Raw genomic sequence first — 20,699 nt, 5'->3', positions numbered from 1 at the left:
AAATAACGAGATTTTTAAAGAAGTAAATCAGTCAATCAATCAATCAAATGTATTGATAAAGCCCTTCTTACATCAGCTGATGTCACAAAGTGCTGTACAGAAACCCAGCCTAAAACCCCAAACAGCAAGCAATGCAGGTGTGGAAGCACGGTGGCTAGGAAAAACTCCCTAGAAAGGTCAGAACCTAGGAAGAAACCTAGAGAGGAACCAGGCTATGAGTGGTGGCCAGTCCTCTTCTGGCTGTGCCGGGTGGAGATTATAACAGAACATGGTCAAGATGTTCAAATGTTAATAGATGACCAGCAGGGTCAAATAATAATAATCACAGTGGTTGTTGAGGGTGCAACAGGTCAGCACCTCAGGAGTAAATGTCAGAGCATCTTTACCGCTCCTGCTGTCTCTAGAGAGTTAAAAACAGTAGGTCTGGGACAGGTACCACGTCCGGTGAACAGGTCAGGGTTCCATAGCCGCAGGCAGAACAGTTGAAACTTGAGCAGCAGCATGGTCAGGTGTACTGGGGACAGCAAGGAGTCATCAGGCCAGATAGTCCTGAGGCATGGTCCTAGGGCTCAGGTCCTCCGAGAGAAACAAAGAAAGAGAGAGAGAAAAAGAAAGAGAAAAAGGGAGAAAGAGAGAGAGAATTAGAGAGAGCATACTTACATTCACACAGGACACCGGATAAGACAGGAGAAATACTCCAGATATAACAGTCTAACCCCAGCCCCCCGACACATAAACTACTGCAGCATAAATATTGGAGGCTAAGACAGGAGGGGTCGGGAGACACTGTGGCCCACGTCCGACGATACCTCCAGTCACGGCCAAACTGGCAGGCTATAACCCCACCCACTTTGCCAAAGCACAGCTCCCGCGCCACTTGAGAGATATCTTCAACCACCAATCATCCTGATACAAGGCAGAGTATAGCCCACAAAGATCTCCGCCACGGCACAACCCAAGGGGGGGTAAACTGTAAGCTGTTTTCTTGTTCTCTGGATTAGGATCAAATTAGGATCAAATACTAAAGTAGGTTGATACGTTTTTGGAATTTCTAAAGTGTGTGTGTATATTCGTGGTTAATTCCTTTTTTAATTAGACAACATGAAAACGGACAGTGGGGTTATACATTGAGTGTACAAAACATTAATAACACCTGCTCTTTCCATGCCAAAGACTGACCAGGTGAAATCTATGATTCATTATTGATGTCACTAAATCCCCCTCAATCAGTGTAGATGAAGGGGAGGAGAGGTTAAAGGAGGATTTTTAAGCTTTAAGACAATTGAGACATGGATTGTGTATACAGTATGTGTCATTTATGGGTTGTATGAGCAAGAAAAATTATTGAAGTGCCTTTGAACAGGGTATTTCAGTAAAGAAAACATTTTTTTATAGAAGAATATAAAATTACGTTTGACAACCCTCTTGGTAAGCTTTTAATTGTTTACCTTTTCCGGTGATGAAGACATGGACGTCTCATGGTATGGTGGGGTATGTAACATGGGTCCTGTCATTCAGGTCGAAAAAGTCTCTTTCTGACCCCTTCTCCCATGGACAAACATCTATGGAAAGTTTTGCCTAAATCAATAGGGATGCTGTCAAAAAGGGATTGAATCAAATGTATTTACCTTAACTGTTCTTAACTGTCCAAATACGACACTGCAAGTTCAAAACTTTGGTGTACATTTGTAGTTAAAATAATGCTATGTTTTGTGCATATACCAGTATTCATAGTTTTTTCTGCCCAAAATGTAGTGGTTTAACTTGTGGTTTTGGTATATCCCAGGTTGATGATATCCTTCACTATGGACAAATCCATCTACACGTGGACAGGGTATATGTATGCAGTGCTGCTTATCCTGGTGGCCATCTTTCAGTCTCTGTTCCTGCAGCAGTACTTCCAACGCTGCTTCGTTCTGGGGATGAAAGTCAAAACAGCAATCACAGCTGCTGTGTACAAGAAGGTACGTGTTACTGTCTTGCACTTGTGTTCCTTGAGGATTGGGGTTCAACCCCCCCCTGGCTTCCTTGATCTAACAGTGACAGAGATTTGACAGAGATTTTGTATTTGTATTCATTACCGATCTCCATTAGCTGCTGCCAAGGCAAGTAGTAATGCAGTCAATCTCTTCTCTACTTTGAGAAGTATTGATGTTATTGATGTTAGCTCTTATTGTTATTGATGTTAGCTCCCCGTGTATATTTAAGGGCCAGAGATTGGAAAGATGCAGAACAGAGATACAACTATTTTGTACCATCTCATATAGGAGCTTAACAATCTGCTGTTATCTATGCATTCCAATATACTGGCTTTCTCTCTAAAACAATCAATGAGTTGATGAGTGCTTATGGGTGCTTATGGGATAGGATGGGAGGGAGTGTGGGATTATATGTGTGATCTAGCCTGCTCAAAGAAGTGTTATTACTCTTTAGTAACCTTTCGTTCAACTCTCCCCCTCCATCCTGCTCTCTATCCTCTTCCATTTCTATCTCATTCCCCCCTCTCTCCTCTTTCGCTCTCTCCTCCCTCTCCTCCACTCTAACTTATTTCCCCTCATCCCTCTCTCTCCCCTCTTTCCACATCTTCCTTCACTCCTCCCCTCTCTCCCCAAGGCTCTGGTCGTATCGAACGACGCCCGCAAGGAGTCGACGGTCGGGGAGACGGTGAACCTGATGTCAGCCGACGCTCATCGATTCAACGATGTCGTTAACTTCATCCACCTGCTGTGGTCGTGCCCACTGCAGATAGCGCTCGCTATCGCCTTCCTATGGATAGAGCTTGGGCCTGCTGTACTGGCTGGATTGGCTGTCATGGTCCTCATGGTGCCCATCAATGGTCTGCTGGCCAACATGTCCAAGAATGTTCAGGTTAGGAAGGGGGAGAGGGGGAAGAGAGGGTGGAAAAAGGGGAGGGAGAAGGTAGGGAAGAGGGAGGTAAGATCCTCATAGTTCATTGTTCTCTTGCATGGTGGCCATCAATGCTCTGGAGGAGGAATAACAAGAGTGAGGGGAGGATGGGGGAGGGAGACGCTGATGTTGGACTGGAAGTCTCAGGAGTCTCTGGAGTTTGAGTTCGGGACAGGCCAGCCCTTGGAATTTGCTACAATATTATCATACTTGAATTGCTCTCCACTGTGCTAAATCTAAATGGCGAAGCTTTAACAACATGTATTCTACATGAACTTATCTGTTTCTGGGGTTATTGGGCGTATGCGTTAATGAACTGTCATCAACAGCAGTTAGTGCAAAACCTTCTTACCTCACGTTCCCATTTCTGTCTGTGTCTCTATTTTCAGATTGAGAACATGAGGTACAAAGACAAACGGATGAAAATCGTGAACGAGATGCTGAATGGCATCAAGGTATTAGCTTGAATAATAACAAGGTTCAATATACCTAATTAAAAGTATGCTAGCGCAATGGTGTGTGCTTGTCCTACTTCATATCTACAGTTTCCTTCGTCCCAGTGCTAAACAGTGCATTTGACTATATATCTTAGAGATATTCTGTCAACAGTACATTAATTAAGAGTACTTGAGGTAGAGGCCAATCTAAAGGCCAATCTCCCCTCCCACTCTCCAGATCCTGAAGCTATATGCATGGGAACCATCATTCCAGAACCAGGTGATGGGGATCAGAGAACAAGAGCTGGTGGTCATGAGGAAGTTTGCCTACCTCTCCTCCGTCTCCACCTTCGTCTTCTCCTGCGCCCCCGCCCTGGTGAGTACTGAGATAAAGGTGGAGAGAGAGAGAGAGAGAGAGAACCATATACACACACACACACTCTAACTAACCCGTGTATGTCTCCAGGTCTCCTTGGCAACCTTTGCAGTGTTTGTAGCAGTGGACTCAGAGAACGTTCTGGATGCAGGGAAAGCCTTCACCTCCATCTCTCTTTTCAACATCCTGCGCTTCCCTCTGGCCTTCCTGCCCATGCTCATAGCTGCAATGGTGCAGGTAGGACAGCACACACGCACGCACACACACACACACACACACACACACACACACACACACACACACACACACACACACACACACACACACACACACACACACACACACACACACACACACACACACACACACACACACACACACACACATACACATACACATACGTCCACACACATGCACACACATCTTACATTTTTATTCAAGTCTAAATGGCTTGTTTTTAGTTAATTTCACTTACCCCAAAAATGCATTCTGACTTGTATCAATTTTTTTTTAGTTCAAATAAGCAAAATGATATACCAGTGCAGGAATATATATTAGCTTGGTAAAACACACACACCCCTAAATACACCTGTGTGTTTGTCCCTCCAGACCAGTGTTTCTAAGAAGCGTCTGGAAAAGTTCCTGGGAGGAGACGACCTGGACACCAACATCGTGCGTCACGACCCCAGCTTCAGTAGGTCAAGGGTCAAATGTCACACACTTTGAGCGAATGGAATGGCATCAGACACATGGAAACCATGTTTGTTGACGTTTTTGATCCCATCCCACCGACACCGCTCCAGCCATTAACATGAGCCCGTCCTCCCCAATTAAGATACCACCAACCTCCTGTGCCTCAAACATGTGTCTATGTCTGTTCCCAGACACAGCCGTAAGTGTCTGTGATGGAACCTTCGCTTGGGAGAAACATGCTGAACCTGTTCTCAAAAAGTGAGTTTCTCTCCTCTATGGGTGCATGTCTGTGTTAACAGAGAAGTCATATCAAATCAAAGTTTATTGTCATATGCACTGGATACAGTGTAGTGTACACAGTACAATGAATTGCTCACTTTCAGTTGAACATCTCCTGTCAGTACAGCAGCAATCAATTAAAAGTATAAAAAAAGCATCAAATAAATACTCAGATATGCATTGAGAGGTGTGGCTTTGCAATAATCACCTCTGCTTTGTTAAACGTGTTGTGTGTGTCCGTGTTTGTGCGTGTGTGTCAGTGTGTCATTGGAAATTAAGCCCGGCAAGCTGGTAGCAGTGGTGGGAGTGGTGGGTTCTGGGAAATCGTCTCTGATATCAGCAATGCTGGGAGAGATGCACAGCTCAAAGGGCTTCATCAATGTACAGGTAACACACATACGCACGTCATGCAGGTAATAATAATCATAGTATTTACTGCTTTTATCCTCACATTAAATACTCAATTTTCTCAGTATGACCTATTTTAAAAATAATGATTGATATGACAATAAATTACCAGTGAAATGTATTGTTTTTAACATTGTCAGCCATAGTAGTATGGCTTCCCTGGTTCAAATTAGGGTTAAGCTCCTCGCTCAAGGGCAACAACGACAGATTTGTCACCTTGTCGGCTCAGTCATTTCCAACCCACGACCCTTCGGTTACCGACTCATTGCTCTAACTGCTAGGCTACCTGCCTTTGGTTAGATACAGTGCTTGACGAAACTCACAACTCAGGTCCAAGTTGAAGATCTGCAGCCTCACAGTTAACCTTTCCAATGTAAAGAACGCTGGGAAAAAGTATGATTGCGCCCGCTGGAACCGTTTGCCAGTGATGTGAATTGAATTTGGCTGCACCTCATTGTTTGGATAGTGAAGCTTACATTTTAAACGTGTTTCTATACTCCAGCCCTTTGGAATTGAGATCAACATGTTTTATATGAGGCCACAGTACAGAATGTCACCTTTTATTTGAGGGCACGTTCATACATATCTGTTTAACCGTTTAGAAATGAAAGCTCTTTATGTATCTACTCCGCCATTTGAAGAAGTCATAAGTATTTGGACAAATTCACTTATAGTGTGTTAAAGTAATCAAACGTTTATTATTTGGTCCCATATTCCTGGCACACAATGACTATATCAGGCTTGTGACTCTGCAAAGTTGTTGGATGCATTTGTAGTTGGATTTAGTTGTTTGGGGTTAAGTTCTGCCCAATAGGAACTGAATGGTGAATGACGACTGCAGTCCTTTTCTTTCTAAGTGATTAGATGTTTCTGAATAATTCTAAATGATTCCGATATGCCACGATTAAGAAAAATGCCATGAATAACAGTGAGTGAGAAAGTTACAGAGGCTACAAAAACAAAACATGCTAACATCTCACCATTCCTAATAACAGGGGAGGTTAGCATTTTTGGGGGGGCATTCACACTGATATAGGTCTACTGTATAAGGCTTTATGTCTGAGCTATGGACGTGCCAAACATTGTCAATAAGCAAGTTAAATTAAATTCACTATTGATTAGACCTAAAAAAGTAATTAATTTCAATCAAATTCTAATAAAAAGAAACAACATTTTGTTTTAAATAGGCTATGTCTAATTACAGTTACAGGCACCGTAATTGTTTCCCATGGGCATAGGACATTTAAATCACATTTATTAGGCCTAAGACAACAATGACTGTGGAACTTTTCACAGGAGCTGGGAAATGATCCTATTATAAAGAGAAAAGGGGAATGTCCGCTCCCTGTTACGGCTCCCAAATATTGATATGGTCAGTAGTGAGCTTTGCCACATGAATAGTAAACAAACAGGCAAATATAGCCTACAAAAAGATTCAGAACCACAGACAGCGATTGGAATACGCTCGATTTGACAGTTAGGTCCAACAGAGGGAAGTGGAAGATGTGTTGTTTGACAAAAGTAGTCTTTTTAAATAACTTGTTGTTCCTAAACAGGCTTCCTACAGTCACTGATACCTTTCATGCAATGGGCATTGCACATAATGAGTCCAAACACTTCACAGAAGCTGGACAAAAATGATGTCCAATTTAAATTAAAAAAGGGGTATGTCTGACAGTTTTGCTCCTTGTGATATTTTAATAAAACATTGGTGATGTACGTAAGGCTACTTACTGTGTGCGCCCCGCTGGCGAAGTCAATGCTAAAACCAATTGTGTCACAGCTAACACCAGCTTGTGGTCAGTCTTAAATATCCCTAGTTGTGCTCACCGAATTTGGCCTATTGGTACACGTTTTTAAGGAAACACCTCAAATATTTCCACCCCTTAAATTAAATTGCAAAACTGATCTGCATTTGACACTTCCGCCTCCTTACCGTCAGCTGAAAATAGAGCCCTATAAGTGAATTTGTCCAAATACTTTACTGTTATATATTCTGTACTGTTGCCTGACATTTTATTTCAAATTCAAAATGCTGGAGTATAGAGCCAAATTGAAAAATGCAGCTTTACTGTCAAAATACATGTGGAGGAGAAAGTAAATGTCATTGCTAAAACTCTCTCTCCTCTTGCACTCTCTACCCTCCCTCTCTTCCCACTCACTCTCTTTCTCTCCTCCTTCTGCACTCACTCCCCTCTCTCTTTTCCTACCCACTCCCTCTCTCTGTCTCCCCTTCCGTCTCTGCTCTCTCCAGGGGTCGGTAGCCTTCGTGCCCCAACAGGCCTGGATCCAGAATGCCACTCTCAGGGACAACATCCTGTTTGGCTACCCACTGGAGGACTCTCGTTTCCAGGCTACGCTGGAGGCCTGCGCCCTGGGGCCCGACCTGGAGCTGCTGCCTGGGGGAGACCAGACTGAGATCGGGGAGAAGGTGAGAGATGACTGGATGGTCTGGAGGTGGTTAGGGGAGAGGGGCTGGTGCTAAGGAGAATGCACTGCGATTGAGTCTGCATCCCAAATGAATCATAGTCCGTCAGTAGGTACACTAAAAACAACAAATCCACATGCCAGTGATGACGGACCATGTTTTTGATGGACCCTGTTTTTCCATCAACACAGCTCATTTAAATGCAAAAACGATGTTCTATCTCCATCGATAACAGCGTCTCTCATGACCAGCTAATGACCATGGTGGTGTAAAACTCAAGAAGTAAACTGTACAGCTAATTTAAATGCCAATGCCATAGAGATTCAACTATGTTTTCTCTCTATAGCTAATGCCGTCTCTCGTGTCCAGGTAATGACCTACGTATGCCCCCGTTTCCCTTCCCTCTCCTCCGCTCTCTTCTCCTCCCTTCCCTTCCCCTCTCCTTTCCTCCCCCAGGGTATAAACCTGTCCGGGGGTCAGAAGCAGCGTGTGAGCCTGGCCAGGGCGGCCTACAGCCAGGCTGACGTTTACCTGCTGGATGACCCTCTCTCAGCTGTAGACTCTCATGTGGGCAAACATCTGTTTGAGGAGGTGGTGGGACCTAAAGGCATACTCAAAGATAAGGTGAGAAGAATGGCTAACCAAATAAAATGGCTAAATTAGATCAATAGACAGACAGATGAATGAATGGATGGACGGACAGATGTCCTATCTCTCTGATCCCTCCGTGGACTTGTGTTTTTTTTCTCCTCTCCTCCCATTTCTCCTGCCCAACATCCTCTCATCTCCTCCTCCTCATCCTCTTCCTTATCCTCCTCCTCTCTTACTCTTTCTCCCTCTGTAGACCCGTATCTTGGTGACCCATGGAGTGAGTTTCCTGCCCTACGTGGACGAGATCGTTGTACTGAAAGATGGATGTGTTTCTGAGGTCGGGTCATACCAAAGTCTCAAGGACAGCAAGGGTGCTTTCTCTGAGTTCCTGGACACCTATGCTAAAGACGAGGGCAAGAAACACACCGGTGAGTGTGTGTGTATAACTGGCTTTGTGTTTGTGTAACGGCAGTGTGTATGTGTGTGTGTATAACTGGTTGTGTGTGTGTTTATCAACAGACCCAACCTCTGATGGTAAGGAGGTGGGGCTAGTCCCTGATTTACAGGATCCTCAGGCCGACACCCCTCCTGAAGACATTGTCGCAATGACCCTGAGGAGAGAGAGCAGCATCCGACGCAGCCAACGCAATGGAAGGTATGAGAGAGAGAGAGAGAGAGAGATAGAAAGAGGGAGAAAGCGTCTGAAATGACTCTTTAGTTCAGAGCCAGATCCCTGGGTGGTTAAAGGGTGGACAATAAAGCAGCACTTCACAGCCATTTTTTTATAAATGGGCTCTGGAGAGGCGAAGGTCAAGTCATGCATCCTCCGAGACATGACACCCCAAAATGTGCTTCTTAACACCCACCCGCACCAATGTGTTGGAGGAAACGCAGTTCAACTGACGACCGAAGTCAGACTGCAGGTGCCCGGCCAGCCACAAGGAGTCGCTAGAGCACGATGAGACAAGTAAAGCTTCCCCAGCCAAACTCTTCCCTAGCCCGGACGATGCTGGGCCTTAGACCACAGTGCTACTCGGGAGGCCTGTTAGTTATTTTTTTAAAGAAAAAATATATGACTCTCTGCATCTACCGTATGTAAAAATCTGGGTAAAAGATGGAAAGGAATGTATGTCTTATTCAGTACATGTAGTAATTGCTTGCTTTCTAATGTCAAAAAATCTAAAAGATGGTTAGACAAGCTGCTATAACTTAATTGATAGCCTGAAATGGATTCAAGCAAGTTATTGCTATAGTTTTTTGTATGAATATTAGCATTTACAATACATACAACACAATCAAACTAATCAAACAACAAAACACACCTCATGCAAACATGACACATTGTTCTCTCTCATCCTGGTCCACGTAATTTGACTCATAAAGGTACATTTCTATACTTTCCTTTATTTTCTTTGCATATCACATTTTCATCCTAACAATAAATCAAAATAAGAATATTGCATATATGGGTGGGCTGCAAAGAAATTTCAAAAACAAAAAAAATATAAATAGTTACTTAAAATTATGAATAATTATAAAGTTGCTCATTATATACTGTACATGATTTTTATGAATTATATATTATTGATTTGTACAATGAATTTGTATCGATACACATGATTGGTGCCGGAGGAGATGGCTGCTGTTTTAGAGCTCCTAATCGATTATTTTGCACATAATGTTTTTACCACCATCTTGAATAACCGAGAGCTTCTGGATATCAGAACAGCGATTACTCCCCTCGTACTGGACAAAGATGTTTTCTTTAACGAGTTGGACACAAAGGATTTACTTCAGAGATATAGGTGTCAGAGATATAGGTGTCGGTTGGGATTCCTTGTAAGAATCCGACGGCGAGTGGGTAACCTGACCCTACCAACAGTCCTGTTTGCCAACGTGCAATCATTGGATAATAAACTGGATGAGCTGCGATCAAGACTATACTACCAACGGGACATTAAAAATTGTAATATCTTATGTTTCACCGAGTCGTGGCTGAACGACGACATGGATAACAAACAGCTGGCTGGATTTTCAGAGCATCTTCAAGATAGAATAGTTGCCTCCGGTAAGACAAGGGGTGGTGGTCTGTGTATATTTGTCAATAACAGCTGGTGCACAAAATGTAATATTAATGAAGTCTCAAGGTTTTTCTTGTCCGAGGTAGAGTATCTAATGATAAGCTGTAGACCACGCTATTCTTTTCATCTCTATTTTTCGTAGCTGTCTATTTACCGCCACAAACCACTGTTGGCACGAAGACAGTACTCAACGAGCTGTTTTAGACCATAAGCAAATAAGAAAATTGTCATCCAGAGGCGGCGCTCCTAGTGGCCGGGGACTTGCAGGGAAACTTAAATCCGTTTTACCTAATCTCTACCAGCTTTCTACTAACATGTTACATGAGCAACCAGACGAAAGAAAACTCTAGACCACCTTTACTCCATACAGAGCGCTCCATTTGGCAAATCTGACCATAACTCTATCCTCCTGATTCCTGCTTACAAGCAAAAACTAAAGCAGGAAGTACCAGTGACTCGCTCAATACGGAAATGGTCAGATAACACAGACACTAAGCTACAGGACTGTTTTGCTAGCACAGACTGGAATATGTTCTGGGATTCTTCCGATGGCATTGTGGAGTACAGCACATCAGTCATTGGCTTCATCAATAAGTGCATCGATGACGTTGTCCCCACAGGGACGTATGTACCCCAACCAGAAACCATGGATAACAAGGCAGCATCTGCACTAAGCTAAAGGGTAGAGCTGCCGCTTTCAAGGAGCGGGATTCTATATACAAATCAAATTTCAAATCAAATGTATTTATATAGCCCTTCTTACATCAGCTGATATATCAAAGTGCTGTACAGAAACCCAGCCCAAAAAAAACAAACAGCAAGCAATGCAGGTGTAGAAGCACGGTGACTAAACCTAAACTCCGTAGAAAGGGCAAAACCTAGGAAAAAACCTAGAGAGGAACCAGGCTATTAGGGGTGGCCAGTCCTCTTCTGGCTGTGCCAGGTGGTACCGTTACAGAGTCAGTGTGCGGGTGCACCGGTTAGTCAGTGAAATGAAATGAATGGTGGGCAGCCATTTGATTAGATGTTCAGGAGTCTTATGGCTTGGAGTTAGAAGCTGTTTAGAAGCCTCTTGGACCTAGACTTGGCGCTCTGGTACCACTTGTCGTGCGGTAGCAGAGAGAACAGTCTATGACTATGGTGGCTGGAGTCTTTGACAATTTTTAGGGCCTTCCTCTGATACTGCCATGTATAGAGGTCCTGGATGGCAGGAAGCTTAGCCCAGACCAGAGACTATTGTTTCTCATGGTCTGAGAGTCTTTAGGTGCCTTTTGGCAAACTGCAAGCGGGCTGTCATTTGCCTTTTACTGAGGAGTGGTTTAAGTCTGGCCACTCTACCATAAAGGCCTGACTGGTGGAGTGCTGCAGAGAGGGTTGTCCTTCTGGAAGGTTCTCGCATCTCCACAGAGGAACTCTAGGGCTCTGTCAGAGTGACCATCGGGTTCTTGGTCACCTACCTGACCAAGGCCCTTCTCCACCGATTGCTCAGTTTAGCCAGGCGGCCAGCTCTAGGAAGGGTTTTGTGGTTCCAAACTTCTTCCATTGTTCTTGGGGACCTTCAATGCTGCAGACATTTTTAGGTACCCTTCCCCAGATCTCTTGCTCGAAACAATCCTGTTTCGGAGCTCTATGGACAATTCCTTCGACATCATGGCTTGGTTTTTGCTCTGACATGCACTGTCAACTGTGGGACCTTATATAGACAGGTATGTGCATTTCCAAATCATGTCCAATCAATTGAATTTACCACAAGTGGACTCCAATCAAGCTGTGATGGATGATCAATGGAAACAGGATGCACCTGAGCTCAATTTCGAGTCTCATAACAAAGAGTCTGAATACTTATTTAAATAATGTATTTCAGTTTTTATTTTTTTTAATGTGCAAACATTTATTAAATCCTGTTTTTGCGTTGTCATTATGGGTTATTGTGTGTAGATTGACGAGGGACATTTTTTTTTCATCCATTTTAGAATAAGGCTGTAACGTAACAAAATGTGGAAAAAGTGAAGGGGCCTGAATTCTCTCCGAATGCACTGTAATTACCTAATTCTAGCACTTTAATTTTCCTTTCCAACTCAGTTTCTTGTTCAAGTCATTTCTTCTGTTTCCAGCTAGAATACCCTTGGATTGTACCCTTGAAAACGACATTCATAAAATTGCTAGGTGTTTAGTAGAATTACAGAGAAACAACAACAAAAATATTTTATTTTTAACAACAGAATAAAGCTGATGGCATGACCCCTCGGCAAACTGAGTGAAGGCTGGAGAGAGAGAGAGAGCGGGAGACAGAGACCGTATATAGGCCTACTGCCATTGTCACTTTATTGCATCATTTGTGAATGACTCCATCTTCTCTCTTTCCCATCCTTCCATCTTCTACAGTGAGAATCAATATTACTTCATTCCACCTTCATAACATTTTCTCCTCCAATGCCACTGACATTTAAGTGTTTGTGTTTATTCTCAAATATACACTCACACTTTCTCCATCAACACACCTCTTCTCACAATCTGTGTGTGTGTGTGTGTTTCCCAGTGTTAGGTTGAGAAAGAACAGTTCCCTAAAGAAACCGAAGCCACCTGCTGATGACGAGACCAAGAAAGGACAGAGGCTGATCGAGAAGGAAACCATGGAGACGGGACAGGTATATTGTGGGCTGTGTATTATGGCCTGTATTGACTTAGAGCCTTGGTATGGAGGTGGGAAAAGTAAGACCACTTACTGTTTGTAGAACCCTGCAATAACCCAAAATCAAATGCACTAATCTACAAACTCAGTGGCAACTGGTCATTCAAGGAATGAGAAATCATATGCACTCCAAAGAGTCCTTCTAGTGGTAATAATAGTAGTAATAACCCCAATACATTCTGTTGAAATTATAATTTGTTTAATATTAAAAGATAAAAAGCATTCAGAGAAAAAAGCCCATCTAACAGTAAATATTCTCTATTTGAAGTGTATATACAGTACCAGTCAATAGTTTGGACACACCTACTCATTCAAGGGTTTTTCTTTTTCTTTTATACTATTTTTTATTATTTTCTACATTGTAGAATAATAGTGAAGACATCTAAACTGTAATGTGTACGCTAGGAGTCGGGAAGCAAGTACAGGGAGTGATAAAAAAAGAAAATTAAACATGGAACAAAACAAGAACCACGAGTAGCATACAAATATGAAACAGTCAATGACGCCTGGGGAAAGAACCAAAGGGATTGACAGATATAGGGGAGGTAATCAGGAAGGTGATAGAGTCCAGGTGAGTCTCATCAGGTGCATATGCGCGTAACAATGATGGCAGGTCTGCGTAATAATGAATAAACTGGCAACGTCGAGTGCAGGAGAGGAGGAGCGGTAGTAGACGTGACACAAAACTATGAAATAACACATATGGAATCATGTAGTAACCAAAAAAGTGTGAAACAAATCAAAATATTTTATATTTGAGATTCTTCAAAGTAGCCTCGATGACAGGTTTGCCACTCTTGACATTCTCTCAACCAGCTTTATGAGGTAGTCACCTGGGTTGTAATTTCAATTAACAGATGTGCCTTGTTAATTTGTGGATTTTCTTTCCTTCTTAACGCGTTTGAGCCAATCAGGTGTGTTGTGACAAGGTAGGGGTGGTATACAGAAGATGGCCCTATTTGGTAAAAGACCAAGTCCATATTATGGCAAGAACAGCTCAAATAAGCAAAGAGAAACGACAGTCCATCATTACTACAAGACATGAAGGTCAGTCAATTCGGAAAATGTCAAGGACAGTCGCAAAAATCATCAAGCGCTATGATGAAACTGGCTCTCATGAGGCCCGCCACAGGAAAGGAATGGTGCCAGGGTTCCTCCAGATGTGACGCTTGGTGTCCAAACTTTTGACTGGTACTGTAGTTAAAATACATCCATCATTCTCTCTTTGTTGTCTCTCCCTCAATTCATTTAAATTCAAGGTGCTTTATTGGCCTGAAATATTATATTTTTCTCTCTCTTTATCTTTCTCCCTCTCTCTCTGTCTCTTTTTCTCTCTCCAGGTGAAGTTCTCGGTGTATCTCCAGTACCTACGTGCAATGGGCTGGGGCTACTCCACCATGTTCTTCCTAGTGTACTTCATCCAGAACGTTGCCTTCATTGGTCAGAACCTCTGGCTGAGTGACTGGACCAATGACGCGGAGGATTACTACAATAAGACCTACCCCAACTGGAAGAGGGACACTCGGATTGGTGTATTCGGTGCGCTAGGCGTGGCTCAAGGTAAGAGGAGAAGAAGCGAAAGAGCAAAGTTGCTTCATTGACCATGTTAAAGACACCTTACGAAGTAGGTGAGAGTGAGAGAATAATAATACTGTGTTGTCCATTTGTAGAAATGGAAATGTGCTTTTTGGTAGATTTTTTTGCAACCCCCCCCCAAGACACACACACCTGCTTTATTAAAATGGTCTCCTCTCCTCACAACAGGTGTATTTGTATTCATGGGCACCCTGCTCCTGGCTAACGGCTCTATCAATGCGTCTCGTATCCTCCACTCCCGGCTGCTCAACAACATTCTACGTGTTCCCATGATGTTCTTTGACACTACGCCATCCGGCAGGGTTGTCAACCGCTTTGCCAAGGTATAGGGGACAAACCTGCTCATTAGGTACCAAATGAGCAAAAAAACATACTGAAACACAAAGGGACTATCTGGACTTTGGTCACAAATGTTTTCTTTTGCAAAATGTTTTAAAACACTTTCTGTTTGCTTGCCCTAATGAACGTAGCCCTGGCATATTTGAATATTACATTACCCCTGCTTTCGCTTTATCCTGGTTGGTGATGCCAATTATCGTTTGATGTCGCATCCTGTTTCCTGTTGTAGGACATATTCACAGTGGACGAGGCCATCCCCCAATCGTTTCGTTCGTGGATCATGTGTTTCCTGGGTGTGCTTGGAACACTGTTTGTCATCTGCCTGGCCACACCCATTTTCACTGCCATCATCATCCCTCTGGCTGTGGTCTACTACTTCGTTCAGGTAGAAAGAGAGAAAGGAGTGTGTGGATGGGTGGGGTAGGAGGAAAGAGGGAGGGAAAGAGACTGAGCAATGATGTATATAAACCCTAGATGACAACAAGGGGGGCTCTGTTTTGAAGCCACTGCGCAGCCATTTTTGTACCGCTCCTCCATTGTAAAACATTTGGGAAGCAAAAGAAATGCATTTATTAATGGTAACATACATTTTTGCCAAGTATATAGCCTTGTGCTGGCCTTCTGGGTAAGCTGTGTCTTTGTGCTAAATCCTAACCACTCTAACAACTCTGCTATCATGGCCCTGGAGCTGGAGAGGAAGTGAAAGTCACTTGCAAACTACAGCCGCCAGAAACAAACACAGAGCAGATGATGCCAACAAGCTAACTTGTTTGCAGATAAACATTTTCAGAACATTTCAACAGAAATAGGCATAATTCTCAGTTCTTGGATCTGAATCAAGACCAATCCAGAAACCAGATGAACATTGCAATACATTTTGAAAGATGGACTTGTAGGTAAGTGCTGGGTTGTATTTTTAGAATGCTAGCTAGCTAGGTATGTTAGCTGCTAACCTTAGTGTGTTCAATGTTCAAACTAGCTAACATGGTTACTCTGTATTAGGACTGTTTTGTACTCAAAGGAATCTAATGATAGATACATCTTGTCACTATACTGCATGAACCCCACAAGATACCCAATGCCTTTATTTAAACTAGCTAATGTTGCTAGCTAGCTAAAGCTAGATATGCAGATTGTTGACATAAAGTGTGTTTGGTTTGTAGATGATAATGCCATGCAGATGAGCCATTGTTTACTTGACTGGCCATGTTCAATATTCTTTCAGTCCTTTAAGCTGGGAAGTTCAAAGTAGGAATCAATGCCATGCGACATAGGCAATGTGCTGAACAGGCAAGCTTCATGAAGTTAACTATTTTGGTAAATTACCAACAAAATAATTATTGAATCACAAAGCATAACCACTTTTGGTGTTGATTTTTCCACACCCACAACTTAAACAACCTCAGTTTCCCTTGAAGTCAGACTGTCTCCACCAGTATCTCCCTGAAAAATACATGTTTGTTTGATATTACTGTACCGAAAGTTAAGAGAGAATTTTTTTGGCGGTGGTTCTGGCCCGAAAATGCTGTAGACCATCTAGCTAACTAGCATTATCATCTACAAACCAAACACACTCATGTCAACAATCTGCAAATCTAGCTCTAGCTAGCTAACGTTAACTATTTGAAATTAAGGCATTGTGCATCTTGTGGGGTTCATGCAGTGTAGCTACATGATGTGGCTATCGTAAGATTATTTTGAGTACTTTTTGAGTATTTTGAATACAGAAGATGTTAGCTAGCTACAGTGCCTTGCGAAAGTATTCGGCCCCCTTGAACTTTGCGACCTTTTGCCACATTTCAGGCTTCAAACATAAAGATATAAAACTGTATTTTTTTGTGAAGAATCAACAACAAGTGGGACACAATCATGAAGTGGAACGGCATTTATTGGATATTTCAAACTTTTTTAACAAATCAAAAACTGAAAAATTGGGCGTGCAAAATTATTCAGCCCCTTTTCTTTCAGTGCAGCAAACTCTCTCCAGAAGTTCAGTGAGGATCTCTGAATGATCCAATGTTGACCTAAATGACTAATGATGATAAATACAATCCACCTGTGTATAATCAAGTCTCCGTATAAATGCACCTGCACTGTGGTAGTCTCAGAGGTCCGTTAAAAGCGCAGAGAGCATCATGAAGAACAAGGAACACACCAGGCAGGTCCGAGATACTGTTGTGAAGAAGTTTAAAGCCGGATTTGGATACAAAATATTTCCCAAGCTTTAAACATCCCAAGGAGCACTGTGCAAGTGATAATATTGAAATGGAAGGAGTATCAGACCACTGCAAATCTACCAAGACCTGGCCGTCCCTCTAAACTTTCAGCTCATACAAGGAGAAGACTGATCAGAGATGCAGCCAAGAGGCCCATGATCACTCTGGATGAACTGCAGAGATCTACAGCTGAGGTGGGAGACTCTGTCCATAGGACAACAATCAGTCGTATATTGCACAAATCTGGCCTTTATGGAAGAGTGGCAAGAAGAAAGACATTTCTTAAAGATATCCATAAAAAGTGTCATTTAAAGTTTGCCACAAGCCACCTGGGAGACACACAAACATGTGGAAGAAGGTGCTCTGGTCAGATGAAACCAAAATTGAACTTTTTGGCAACAATGCAAAACGTTATGTTTGGCGTAAAAGCAACACAGCTCATCACCCTGAACACACCATACCCACTGTCAAACATGGTGGTGGCAGCATCATGGTTTGGGCCTGCTTTTCTTCAGCAGGGACAGGGAAGATGGTTAAAATTGATGGGAAGATGGATGGAGCCAAATACAGGACCATTCTGGAAGAAAACCTGATGGAGTCTGCAAAAGACCTGAGACTGGGACGGAGATTTGTCTTCCAACAAGACAATGATCCAAAACATAAAGCAAAATCTACAATGGAATGGTTCAAAAATAAACATATCCAGGTGTTAGAATGGCCAAGTCAAAGTCCAGACCTGAATCCAATCGAGAATCTGTGGAGAGAACTGAAAACTGCTGTTCACAAATGCTCTCCATCCAACCTCACTGAGCTCGAGCTGTTTTGCAAGGAGGAATGGGAAAGAATTTCAGTCTCTCAATGTGCAAAACTGATAGAGACATAACCCAAGCGACTTACAGCTGGAATCGCAGCAAAAGGTGGCGCTACAAAGTATTAACTTAAGGGGGCTGAATAATTTTGCACGCCCAATTTTTCAGTTTTGATTTGTTAAAAAAGTTTGAAATATCCAATAAATGTCGTTCCACTTCATGATTGTGTCCCACTTGTTGTTGATTCTTCACAAAAAAATACAGTTTTATATCTTTATGTTTGAAGCCTGAAATGTGGCAAAAGGTCGCAAAGTTCAAGGGGGCCGAATACTTTCACAAGGCACTGTAGCTAAATAGCCGTGTTAGCTAGCTTTAACACTGAACACACTAAGGTTAGCAGCTAACGTAGCTAGCTAGGATGCTAAAAACACAACCCCTCACTTACCAACCTGTCCATGAGAACGGTGGCCATTTCAGTATCACTCTTCCATTTTTTTCAAAATACATTTTCATCCAGTTTCTGGATTGGTCATGATGAGCAGTCTTCTTGTTTCTTTTTCTATTTCAAGAACCGAGAATGATGCTTATTTGTATCGACATTTTTAGAAAACGTTGTCCCTGCTACCATGACAGTTTATCTGCAAACAAGATAGCTAGCTAGTTTGTTGACTTTGGCTGTATGTTTCTGGAGACTGTAGCTTGTAAGTGACCTTCACTTCCTTCTCTGCTCCGGGTACCATGGCAGCAGGACCATTTGAGTATGTGGGATTTGGCGCAAAGACAGACACACCTTGCCCAGAAAGTCTTCCCAGAAGAGTGAAGGCTGTTTTTAGATGCAAAGGGGGGACCAACTCCATATTATTGTTCGATGAGCAGGTGTCCACATACTTTTGGTCATGTAGTGTAGCATCAGCAATCTAGGGTTTATGTACAGTACATATTTTTGACACAGAGGAATGGGGGAGGGAGAGGATGGAAAAGAGGGGGGGGGGGGGGGGGCAGAAAAGGAAGCACACGGTATTCCGGAAGGTTAGTCTTATTCAGTGTAAGATGTTTATATACACCTTTGATATCCTGTTTACGAGTATCCCTATATCCACAAATAAACAGAATATTCCCAATTTGCCCAGGGACAACGTAATGACTCTTTTGACATGGGTTTTTTAAGTCTCATTAAGATATAGTATTTGTCTGCTTATAATAGGCTATATATGTTAGTCAACCTGTCTATAATTAGATACATGGAGCTTCTCTTCTGTCATTACTTGATGCTCTAGAATATTAATTATACAACGGGTGGTTTGGAATTCCCATTGTTAAAGCCTCACCTGCCCATTATACAGTATGAGACAACATGCACATGGCCACGTTCATATAAAGTGGTATAGTTTACGTCGTTAACTAGCAATGCACTACCACTCATACTTCTACAGCTGAGAGCATTAGCACCTGTAACTCGTGGATGATTTTAAAGTGAAATTACTTTTGACCTGTTTTATCCACGAACGTTTGAATAATGGTGCCAACAAGAAGAGGCTATGGAAAAAATAAAACAAGATGAAGAGCAGGTGAACCAGCAACCTGAGCCTAGTGTTACCGTTAGGCATGCAGAAATCACGAATGTTAGCGCTGCTATAAACGACACAGAAAAGGAGAGACATTTTGTACCTACATAAAGACAAATCAACTGGGCAGTGTCGTGACATTGTATTAGTTAATGTGACGACTGTTGCTCATCGAATGATTAAAGGGTTCTAATTGCGTGATTAACTGAATCAAAGCTATTATTAATTCATTAAGCCAACACACTGTGGCGCGTGTTACCCAAAATGGGGATTTAAAAAAGAGAGAAAAAGAGAAAGTACACGAGAGAAATATACATTTGGGTGAATTTGTTATTCTAACCCTAGACTTGCCCCAAACTGCCGCTCTTATGAGTCAGAATATAATGGTGTAATTATGTGGGGAAGGTCTCCGTGGATTCTCCGCGTGGACCGTTCAGGCTGCTCAATTACGCACTTCTCCGGCAAAACTCTTCCGTTGTCCTCACGATGTCAGTATCCTTTTGGCTTAGGAGTCTGTTCCGTCGCCCTTGCTCTGGAAGGGCTCTTCTGATGACAGACAGCTCTGTAGCTCAGAGCTCACAGCCTAGGAACGAAACCACAATTCGATGGGGAGTGGAGGCAAGGTGGTTCGACTTGAATTCACCCGCTTAGACACAGCTACTCATCTGTAGCTTGGGTAGAAAAATATTTCTTTGTCTTCAAACTTGTGTTGCGTTTTGGGTTCGTTGACTTTTTAGACCTCGGCTGCAGCTTGAGTCACTTAGTCTGATCTGTTCATTCTTCACTCACAGGTTTTATACCCTTGGGTCAGAAGTGGGCGTAGCCGTCTTTAGGGCAATTCTCTGGGCGTACCAAGTTAAGGGCAAGGTCTAGATTTTACTCAAATCCAATTTTAGACAACTAACATCACATTTCATCTTTACCAAAACATTCTCTTTGATTTGGACATTTTCCATACAACATACAATGTATAAACATCAAACATATACTAGGTAAACTGTTGACGTTACAATGTTTTCTTAATAACGTCATCTATTAACCTTTAATAACAAAACAAAAATGACATACATCTTATTGCTTAAATAAAGCCTTGCTCTAAAGAATTTCATGAATGATAGAATGAATGCATTATCAACAATCTAGTTGACATCGGTAAACCAGGGAGATTTCTGTGTATAATTTTGAAATTACATCAGTTTGTTGACCGGTTTTAAGGAAATGAAAAGCTTTGAAAACGATACAACATGTTTCTGATAGTATTTCAGTTCGTCTTGGATGCATA

General features: G+C 42.4%; 1 protein-coding gene across 1 annotated transcript in view; it reads left to right on the top strand.

The window, feature by feature from the left end:
• abcc2 (ATP-binding cassette, sub-family C (CFTR/MRP), member 2) overlaps nucleotides 1–20,699 on the top strand; it is a 66,250-nt gene that overhangs the window by 25,388 nt on the left and 20,163 nt on the right. The window contains exons 9-24 of the mRNA XM_064932068.1: nucleotides 1,787–1,964; nucleotides 2,614–2,868; nucleotides 3,297–3,362; nucleotides 3,583–3,720; nucleotides 3,811–3,957; nucleotides 4,330–4,414; nucleotides 4,605–4,671; nucleotides 4,953–5,079; nucleotides 7,355–7,531; nucleotides 7,985–8,152; nucleotides 8,373–8,547; nucleotides 8,639–8,774; nucleotides 12,740–12,848; nucleotides 14,233–14,452; nucleotides 14,657–14,811; nucleotides 15,057–15,212. Coding sequence (XP_064788140.1) covers nucleotides 1,787–1,964; nucleotides 2,614–2,868; nucleotides 3,297–3,362; nucleotides 3,583–3,720; nucleotides 3,811–3,957; nucleotides 4,330–4,414; nucleotides 4,605–4,671; nucleotides 4,953–5,079; nucleotides 7,355–7,531; nucleotides 7,985–8,152; nucleotides 8,373–8,547; nucleotides 8,639–8,774; nucleotides 12,740–12,848; nucleotides 14,233–14,452; nucleotides 14,657–14,811; nucleotides 15,057–15,212 — 2,359 coding nt within the window. The remainder of the gene's footprint in view (nucleotides 1–1,786; nucleotides 1,965–2,613; nucleotides 2,869–3,296; nucleotides 3,363–3,582; nucleotides 3,721–3,810; nucleotides 3,958–4,329; nucleotides 4,415–4,604; nucleotides 4,672–4,952; nucleotides 5,080–7,354; nucleotides 7,532–7,984; nucleotides 8,153–8,372; nucleotides 8,548–8,638; nucleotides 8,775–12,739; nucleotides 12,849–14,232; nucleotides 14,453–14,656; nucleotides 14,812–15,056; nucleotides 15,213–20,699) is intronic.

Source organism: Oncorhynchus masou, chromosome 23, assembly GCF_036934945.1.
Source record: "Oncorhynchus masou masou isolate Uvic2021 chromosome 23, UVic_Omas_1.1, whole genome shotgun sequence".
Classification (NCBI taxonomy): Eukaryota; Metazoa; Chordata; class Actinopteri; order Salmoniformes; family Salmonidae; genus Oncorhynchus; species Oncorhynchus masou.
The sequence above is the reverse complement of the archived record's forward strand: the minus strand, read 5'-3'. Positions and strand labels throughout refer to the sequence as shown.